Consider the following 9,666-nt stretch of genomic DNA (forward strand, 5'->3'; position numbering starts at 1 on the left):
GGAGGCTGAGGCAGGAGAACGGCGTGAACCTGGGAAGTGGAGTTTGCAGTGAGCCGAGATCGCACCACTGCACTCCAGCCTGGGCGACAGAGTGAAACTCCGTCTCAGAAAAAAAAAAAAAGAATTCATCTCTTACCACCCCCTATCCACATTGATAGTGGTTAGATGACCAATCCTTATGACATTTGCAGCCTTTTAATTTAATTGCCACCAATTCTTCCCCTCTCCAGATCCGTGCCCTTACAATGTACAATAGCAGATTCTCTTGTCAAGAGGTGAAGCCTATTTCTCAGTCCCAAGAATCTGGGTTGGCCTGTGACTTGCTTGGCTGATGGAACATTAGCAGGAATAATGAAGCACAGGCTTGGGAATCACCTGTGCATTGGGACTTGCTCTCTCATTACATTTGTTACCCTGAGAACACCATGAGAACAAGCCCAAGGTGGCCTGCTGGAGGAGTGGAGGCCATGTGGAGGAGAAGCAAGGTGCTCTAGTTAATAGCCAGCCAATTGTCAGGCATGTGAATGAGACGGTCTAGGACCAGCCAGCCTCCCAGCTGACCTGGCAACTCATCACAGACACAAGTGAGCCCAGTCAAAGCCAGTAGAACTGCCTAACCCAAACTGCCAACCCATAGAATCATGAGCTACATATACATAAATGCTTACTGTTGTAAGTCATAAGTTTTGGGATGGGGCCAGGCAATGGCTCATGCCTATATTCCCAGCACTTTGGGAGGCCGAGGCAGTCAGATCGCTTGAGCTCAGGAGTTTTAGACCAGCCTGGGCAACATGGTGAAACCCCGTATCTATCAAAAAAACAAAAACAAAAATTAGCCAGGTGTGGTGGTGCATGCTTGCAGTCCTAGGTACCTGGGGGGCTGAAGTGGGAGGATTGCTTGAGCCCAGGAGGTGAAGGCTACAGTGAGCTGAGATCAGACCCCTGTACTCCTGTCTGGTTGACAGAGTGAGACCTTGTCTTAGAAAATAAAAATAAAAGTTTTGAGATGGTTTGTTGTACAGTAGAGGCTAACAGATACATTAAATTATACTTATTTGGAGCTACTAGGTGACATACTTAGAGAAAAGGTTCTCTCTGGGCTGAGTTCTATCATAGGCTCATTCTGGTATTTAACCTCCCACCTCTGTACTTCAGCTTTGCTACTTCAAAGAAGACAATACTTTCTTGAAGGTCGGCAGTAATCCTAATTCAGATGTATGTACATTACAGCTTTCATATCTTCTTTTTCTCTTTTCTATTCAGCAGTTTTACCAGAAGCCACTCTAAGGATGATATTCTGATACACGTTTTTTTCTTTTCCTTTTTTTTTTTTGAAACAGAGTTTAGCTCTTCTTGCCCAGGCTGGAGTGCAATGGTGCGATCTCAGCTCACCACAACCTCTGCCTCCCGGGTTCAAGCGATTCTCCTGCCTCAGCCTCCTGAGTAGCTGGGATTACAGGCATGCGCCACTTAGTAGAGTGGGGGTTTCTCCATGTTGGTCAGGCTGGTCTTGACCTCCCGGCCTCAGGTGATCTGCCTGCCTTGGCCTCCCAAAGTGCTGGATTATAGACGTGAGCCACCATGCCTGGCCAACACGTGTTTGTTCAAATGATTTATTCATATATGTTAAGTGCTTTAAAAACTCTAAGATGTCATGTGTGAAGTAACATATTTATTGTTTCACAATGAATAGGGTTATATAACCATTATAACAAACACAATGGGCCCTTCTAAGAGTTACTTTTTTTCACTGAGAGTTCTCTATCTGTTTAGTAGCACCTGGTAGACTTTCCCAGCTTACCTGAGACTTGAAGTAAGTTTCTTGTGGGGTGGCAAGTACATCTGCAGAGGCAATGTCTAAATGCATGAGTGTCTGCCGAAAAGAAGGTCGGTTTCGAGGTTTACTCTGCCTAAAAGTGAAAAAGACAGTTTGTGCATTTCAGAAGTTGTGTCCAGGAGAATGAAGATTTTATTTTACTTTATGAAAAAGACTGTTTACTTCAAAATGGCTATATCTGAGTAAAATCATCTGTACTCCATTATATCAGGATAGCATAACTGAATTGTATCTCAGTACAGTTTTAACATTTCTTTAAATTTATTTATTTACTTATTTTTTCAGAGACAGGGTCTCACTATGTTGTCTAGGCTTATCTCAGACTCCTGGGTTCAAGTGATCCTCCTGCCTCGGCTTCCCAAAGTGTTGGGATTACAGGTGTGAGCCACCATGCCTGGCCCTGCAGTACAGATTTTTATTTATATTTTATTTTATTTTATGTTTTTAAAGTAGAGATGGGGTCTTGCTATGTTGCCCAAGCTGCTCTTGAACTCCTGGCCTCAAGCGATCCTCCCATCTCTGCCGCCCAAAGTGTTGGAATTACAGGTGTGAGCCACCTGTAATTGTGTGCCTGGCTGCCCTGCAGTACAGTTTTGATATACTGAAGAGCAAAAGGAAAACGTAATTATGAGATACCTTTAATGATGAAATGGAAATCTAGAACCAGTGACCTATTTAATAATAGTCCATTAGGACTAGCAAAGAAATAATAGCTATCATTGGCCAAGGCCTACTATTTCAAGATAATCATATCAAGTTCTTTATTTCTAAATTTTCATTAATTACAACACAATAACTCTATGAGTCAGTGTTGTCTCTATTTTACAAATGAGAAAACTGTTATTGGATAACATACCCAAAATTGCACAGATAGAAAGGGACAGAGCTAGTATTTGAATCCAAGATTCTCCCACTCCAAAGCTCCTATTCTTTCCACCACCAGGAGATTCACTCCAAATACACATTGGAGACCTCCCTATTGTTTTGGAGACAATATTCTTACCACGTCTGTTTCATAAGGATTTTGAATCCATCAGGGCAAGTCGAAGGAACTGGAAGGTGGAGGCTGTTGCTTCCAACACCCCAGATAATGGCTGAAGAATCTACATCTTTGTAAGGGATCTCTCCTGTCAGCAGCTCCCAAAGCACCACTCCAAAAGACCTACAGTAGCACCAGGAACATGTACAGAGGATGTTTCAGAAAGACTGATTTGTATTTTAGCTCTTTATTAATTTAAATCAAATTAGTACATATACCCAGTTTTAAAATTCTAGTATTGCTGTAAGAAAAACAGAAACATCTGGGACAACTCTGAAAAAAAAAAAAAATTCTATGTGGGGTAATCAACACTACCAGAAATTAAAACTTGGATAATTAACTCTTGTGTGTGAACAGACAACCAGAATAACGGACTGGACAAGAAATCCAGAAATAAACCAAATACATTTAGGAATTGAATGTAAGATAGAAGTGACATCACAAACCAGCGGGTAAAAATTGATTAGTCAAAAAATGTTGTTGGAACAGCTGGGAAAAAAAATTAAGTCTATAACTCACCATAAATCAAGATAAATTTCACTTGAATCAAAGATTTAAATAGAAAAATGAAACCATAAAAACCTTCTAAAAATAAGGAGTTAAAAAATTATCTAGGAGTGTTAAACACTTTTTTTTTTTTTTTTAAGACAGACTCTCACTCTGTCACCTAGGCTGGAGTGCAGTGACGTGATCTTGGCTCACTGCGACCTCCACCTCCTGGGTTCAAGCGATTCTTCTGCCCCTCAGCCTCCCAAGTAGCTGGGATTACAGGCATGTGCCCCCACGCCTGGCTAATTTTTTGTATTTTTAGTAGAGATGGGATTTTACCATGTCGGCCAGGCTAGTCTTGAACTCCTGAACTCAAGTGATTCGCCCACCTCGGGATTGGGATTCACCCAATCCCAAAGTGCTGGAATTACAGGTGTGAGCCACCGTGCCTGGCTTTTAAAGACTTTTTAAACCATGAAATCTAAAAGCCATAAAAGGAGAAATTGATAGATGAAACTGTATTTTCAAAATCTGACAAGGGAAAAAGTACCATCAGCAAAATAACAAAATGTGAATTATCTACAATTTACACAAAATGTGAATCTCCTTAATATATAAAATACTCTGATAAATTATGAGTAAAAATCAGAAAGCTGAGCAAAGATTATGAGCCATTCACAAGTAAGAAAATATGAGGGCTCTAACACATATGAACAAATGTATAGGCTTACTTGTCCCGAGAGGAATGCACCCAAGATACCGTTTTTTACCTATATGATTGGCAAAAATCCAAGAGTTTAGCACATTTTGTTGGTGAGACTGAGAAAACACTCTTACATATTTCCGGTGGGAACATCAATTAGTAATCCCTAAGGAGGGTACTTTGGTAATGACTATCTAAATTACAAATGACCCCACATTTCTACTTTATCCTATTCACTCTGGTATTACATGCAATTTTGACATGTGCTATTATTTTGGTTTTAAGCCTAAAAGTTACTAGTTGCCAATTTTAAGGGTAGAAGAAAAGCTATTACAGGGAAAAATACTGTTAATAAAAAGACATAACCTCAGAAGAAATGTTATAGAGATCTTTTTTTAAAATCATAGCCTATAGAGGCTGTTCAATAAAAGGGCAAAACAACCTCCTACATCTCAAACGTGTCTAGAGAACATAATTGTATCACAGCAAAGTACATTATTGATATGTGTAATGATGACCTGAGTCATTGAGAATAGGTAAGCTCTTGTACTTTACTCAAGAAGGTGAGAATTATGTAACACATTTTAGGAAGACTTCCATACTAAATGATCATTTGAAGTAAACTTTCAGTTTTCTAGAAAGTTCAGCATATTCTCTGAGGTCCCCCAAACTGATGACTTACTGAGTGGAGAGTCAACCTCATTCCCCCAATCCTTCTCCCCATATATCACCATACTGGCAAGTACCTCAGATAATATGAGGCTGAAATCAACCAAAAGTGGACAACACTCAAGAATATTCTGGAAAAGTAAGCGCTGAAGGAAGACAGTGCTAATAGGGCTTTTTAGTTGGCACAACTGGTGGTGCCACTCACCATATATCAACTTTCTCAGATACGGGTTCGTTCCGTATCACCTCTGGCGCCATCCATGCGACTGTGCCGGCAAATGACATCTTGGTACTTTTGTCACTGAGTTCCTTAGACGTACCAAAATCAGAAATTTTTACTGCATCTGTGTGGGTCACTAAAACACTTTAAAAAGAAATAAAAAGAAAACATCCAGATCGTTAGTACTAATGAAAACCATGATTCTAAATGGCTGAAACGGAAGACTTTATCTGCTGCTTCCTATCTTGTAGCATTCAGCTTGCAGTTTCCAATGTCACTGGGGCATTGGCTATACACTAGAAATAACATCATTCATACTTGTGAGGCAGCTTAGCGTAACAGGCTTTTAACGCCTAGTCTTATGCTGCCTCTTCCACTTGCTGTGCGACCTTTGCCAAGTTACTCAACTCTTCTTTTTTTTTTTTTTTTTTTTGAGACAGAGTTTTACTCTTGCTGCCCAGGTTGGAGTGCAATGGCACGATCTCAGCTGACTGCAACCTCTGCCTCCTGGGTTCAAGGGATTTTCTCCTTGCCGCAGCCTCCCAAGTAGCTGCAATTACAGGCACCTGCCACCACGCCCAGCTAATTTTTGTATTTTTAGTAGAGATGGGGTTTCTCCATGTTGGTCAGGCTGGTCTCAAACTCCTGACCTCAGGTGATCCTCCCATCTCGGTCTCCCAAAGTGTTGGGATTACAGGTTTGAGCCACTGCACCCAGCCTTATTTAACTTCTTCTAAGCCAGTTTTCTCATATGTAGGATGGAGACTCTTCGTTCTTATCCACAATTTGAAAATACAAACAGTTCTCAATCAGCTTATATTTTTTTCACATGTATAAGGCAAACTCACTTTCTTCATCCCATTTTGTGTGAACAACAGGTTTTGCTGCAGATTTCTTAATGTGGTTGATTTTAGGGTACTGCTCCAGACCTCGCTGGATGTCTAAGGTAGTGCACTACCTTTCTGAAAATATTTTGCTTCAAGAGTTTTGGATAAGGGGTGATAGACCTCTAATAACAATCTCATTGAATTTTCATTTGAATTAAATGAGGTAAGATATGTTAGGCACCGTTATCAATAAATATTGGTTTCCATCCTTGCTGGCTTTAGCCAGCCCACTAAAAAGAATACTTCTTTTTAAACACTGTTTAAATGATAGCCAACTAATATCATGCATGAGACCATGATATTTGGGATTCATTACATTAAAAGGCTAATATATATGCTGGGATTTCACTAGTGCTGATAAGGAAAAGCAGAAATAAATCCAAGCTTAAGTAAATTCCACACCAGTAGTGTTTTACTTGTCATAGTAGTTATCTGAAAATGTGACCTGAGGCCAAGTGCTCGTGCCAGCCTTGAAGATGAATACAATCTGGTACCAAATTGACAGCTTCACACCCTAGATCGATTTCACTTGAAATAACCTGTTCAGAACATTAGACTTAGGGTTAATGTTAATGACTTAGGGTTTCAGAGGCTTTAATGATCTAGGGACCTACGTTTAATGATGAGAGGCTTACAGGCGTGGTGGCGGGCGCCTGTAGTCTCGGATACTCGGGAGGCTGAGGCAGGAGAATGGCGTGAACCCAGTAAGCGGAGCTTGCAGTGAGTGGAGTTTGCACCATTGCACTCCAGCCTGGGCCACAGAGCGATACTCTGTCTAAAAAAAAAAAAAAAAGAGTCTTCATCCTCAAATAGTATCAGAATTGAGGAGGCTGTAAAGCAGAAGACATCTGACTGTATCCCCTTGCTTCTCCATTTGAACCAGGGATTCCTTCACATTTACCAGGCTCACAACCCCAACCCCAATGGCTATTTACCAAAGAGCTTAGAGCTTACAATTGCTTTTGAATACCATCCTCCATGCCCTGGTTTTGCACCTAATATGTAAAATTTATATAACTTAGGAGTTTTGATTTCACAGTGTTAGACTTAGTGAAAATGCATAAGGATTAAAATATTATGGGATGAGAGAATTGGAGAACTGATATCATACACCATGAAAGTGAGAGTAGGCAGTTAGCCCCTAAAAGAGGGAACCTTTTCTGGGAACTTCCTCTCTGCCTCCGTTGGTGTGACAAGAGAGGATGGACTTGGGAGAAGACTAGAGAAATATAACATTAGAACTTTTCTGAAATCTTCTCTGAGACAAAGTTGGGGTCACAGAGCCTGCAGACTTAATGTAGGTAATGAGATCTCTTGTTACAGCAAGTCAGATGGATCCCTGTCTTCCCAAAGTCAGCTTGAAACCCAAAGAAGCCAAAGCTGCTGAGGTTGGGAGTGTTATTGTTAATAGAGGGAAAGGCTTACTGGGGTAACCCATTCACTACTCTATTCTACGGCTTCCTGACTCCTTCCCTCTAAGATTAATTCACAAGGAGAACAAGGTGGTTAAAAAGGAGACCATTCAAAGAGGCCTTCAGGTAGTTAATGTCCTTACCTGTATGCACTGAATGGCAAAAGCAACAGGGTAAGAAAGTGAACGGAAGAAATGAACACTACACAATCATGTTTACTTGCAAGTAAAGCAAGGGGGAGGTTGTTCAGTCAACTAAGCACTGTAATTGCTGAGGATGATGGTGATAAATAAGAGCTGTTTTGAAGTTTATAATGAGGATTGATTTATACTGTCCACGGAGGAAAGGCAGGATTTACTGCGAATCCCCTACCGTCCCAGTGAGGTAGGATGCAGCAGCCTTTGGTTCAGAAATTCTAGGTTCAAGTCCTCGCCCTGTGACTTTGGGCTACGCTCTAGTTTCCCTTACATAAAATAAGAATAACAATACTTGTTACAAATCCCACACAGTTTTTGCCGGGATCCAAGATGTGATAATGGATCCCCCCCAAGATATTATAAACCATGAAAGCACTATGCAAATATATATACATGTGTGTGTATATACAATAAATGAATATATATATTTTATTTTGATTATTTTTTGAGACAGGGCTGTGCTCTGTTGTCCAGGCTAGAGTGCAGTGGTGTGATCATGGCTTACTGTAGCCTTGACCTTCCGGGCTTAAGTGATTCTCCCACCTCAGCCTCCTGAGTAGCTTGGACTACCATGCCTGGCTAAATTTTTAATTTTTTGTAGAGATGGGGTTTCACTATATTGCCTAGGCTACAAATATATTTTGAAGAGATTAGTCTTCTGCTCATCTCTCCAAAATGTGATGATAAATAACAAAAATAATGTTGAAAAACAGGAGTTATACTGAAATAAATCATTTTATCAATTTCCTTCTTCATGCAATTTGGGGAACTAACTACACACTCCTCTTAAAGTGATTAGTAGCCAAGAAATCCTTTTGAAAACAGAGATTACTAGAAACAGCCCTGCTTCTCTTACATAGCCAGTGTTTATTTTTCCTATGGCCATTGTGAACCTTAATAGTTTATTTCCTCCTTTGCTTAGACACGAGAAGCTCAAAGCCAAATGTATAGTCCACATCTATAGAATCTCATGGCATGTAATTTGTGAACAATTTTTAGTTCTAATGTTTTTACTTTTCCTTTGCCTCTGTTTCATTATTATTATTATTATTATTTTTGAGATGGAGTCTTGCTCTGTCGCTCAGGCTGGAGTCCAGTGGTGCAATCTCAGCTCACTACAACCTCCTCCTCCTAGGTTCAAGCAATTCTGCTGCCTCAACCTCTCAAGTAGGTATGGGCGCCTGCTACCATGCCTGGCTAATTTTTTATATTTTTAGTAGAGACAGGGTTTCACCGTGTTGGTCAGGCTGGTCTCGAACTCCTGACCTCAACTGATCCACCCGCCTTGGCCTCCCAAAGTGCTAGCATTACAGGCGTGAGCCACTCCACCCAGCTAGCCTGTTTCTTATTTATCCATTTTATCCTGTTGTATACATTTCTGAAACTCAGTTTAAATAGTTTTTTGAACACGTGGAAAACAACAAACCAAGGCTTCAAATGGGAAGGTCTGGCATTAACTATCTGAGATGATAGAAGGTGAATACTTCAGATCATAATGAATTTTGTTTCACAGTTGTATGATTTAAAAGCAACAAGAGGGAAAAGTGGTTTCAGGTACCTGGAGATATCTGCCATACAGGTAAGCAGGTAGGTCAACAATAACCCAAGAGATGCACAAACAGAATTACCCACTGTGCTGATTGAAACTGAACTAAAAGTATGATGTCTGAAAACGTCAGCTGAGGTTAATAAATATTCTGTATTTCAAAAGAACAAAACAAAATAGCTGAAACATTAGCTCCAGAACTCACTTAGGTGATTTCAGATCACGATGAATAATTTTATGGAGGTGCAAATAATTCATTCCACTTGCAATTCCTGTGGACCAATCTACTAGCAATCGAGGCGTGATCTTCCTGCCAGCTCGCAAGACCTCGTAGAGTTGTCCATGGGCACAGTATTCCATGATAATACAATAACATGGGGCCTGAGTACAAACACCCCTTCCAAGAAAACACAAACATGTACATCAGTACACACATACATGCATACATATGTATATTTAAAGAAGAGTTAATCAAAACCAATTCTATACCCAAATTATTTTTAAAATGTGTATAGATAATAGTTTCTGATTCTTAAATTAGCATTGAACCTTCTCTAGTCTACAGGTTTCTCTATGATGTACATAGACAATTTTTGTTTGTTTTGTTCACTCTGGATATCTATATGCTGTGCTGTGTCTGGTGCCTTTTCTGTGGGACCCTTCCATT

At 40.2% G+C, this 9,666-nt stretch overlaps 1 protein-coding gene across 1 annotated transcript in view; it reads right to left on the minus strand.

Annotated features, from left to right (window-relative positions):
* The window catches only part of LOC105519848 (mitogen-activated protein kinase kinase kinase 13), a 38,327-nt gene extending 28,935 nt beyond the window's left edge, over positions 1 to 9,392 (minus strand). Inside the window, exons 1-4 of the mRNA XM_011953389.1 lie at positions 9,205 to 9,392; positions 4,943 to 5,101; positions 2,841 to 2,999; positions 1,802 to 1,910 (exon numbers count right to left, since the gene is read on the minus strand). Of these exons, the coding sequence (XP_011808779.1) occupies positions 1,802 to 1,910; positions 2,841 to 2,999; positions 4,943 to 5,101; positions 9,205 to 9,359 (582 nt within the window). The 5' untranslated portion in view covers positions 9,360 to 9,392. The remainder of the gene's footprint in view (positions 1 to 1,801; positions 1,911 to 2,840; positions 3,000 to 4,942; positions 5,102 to 9,204) is intronic.
* Between the last annotated feature and the right edge of the window lie 274 nt (positions 9,393 to 9,666).

The sequence above is a fragment of the Colobus angolensis genome, unplaced genomic scaffold, assembly GCF_000951035.1.
Source record: "Colobus angolensis palliatus isolate OR3802 unplaced genomic scaffold, Cang.pa_1.0 Scaffold36, whole genome shotgun sequence".
NCBI classification, from domain to species: Eukaryota; Metazoa; Chordata; class Mammalia; order Primates; family Cercopithecidae; genus Colobus; species Colobus angolensis.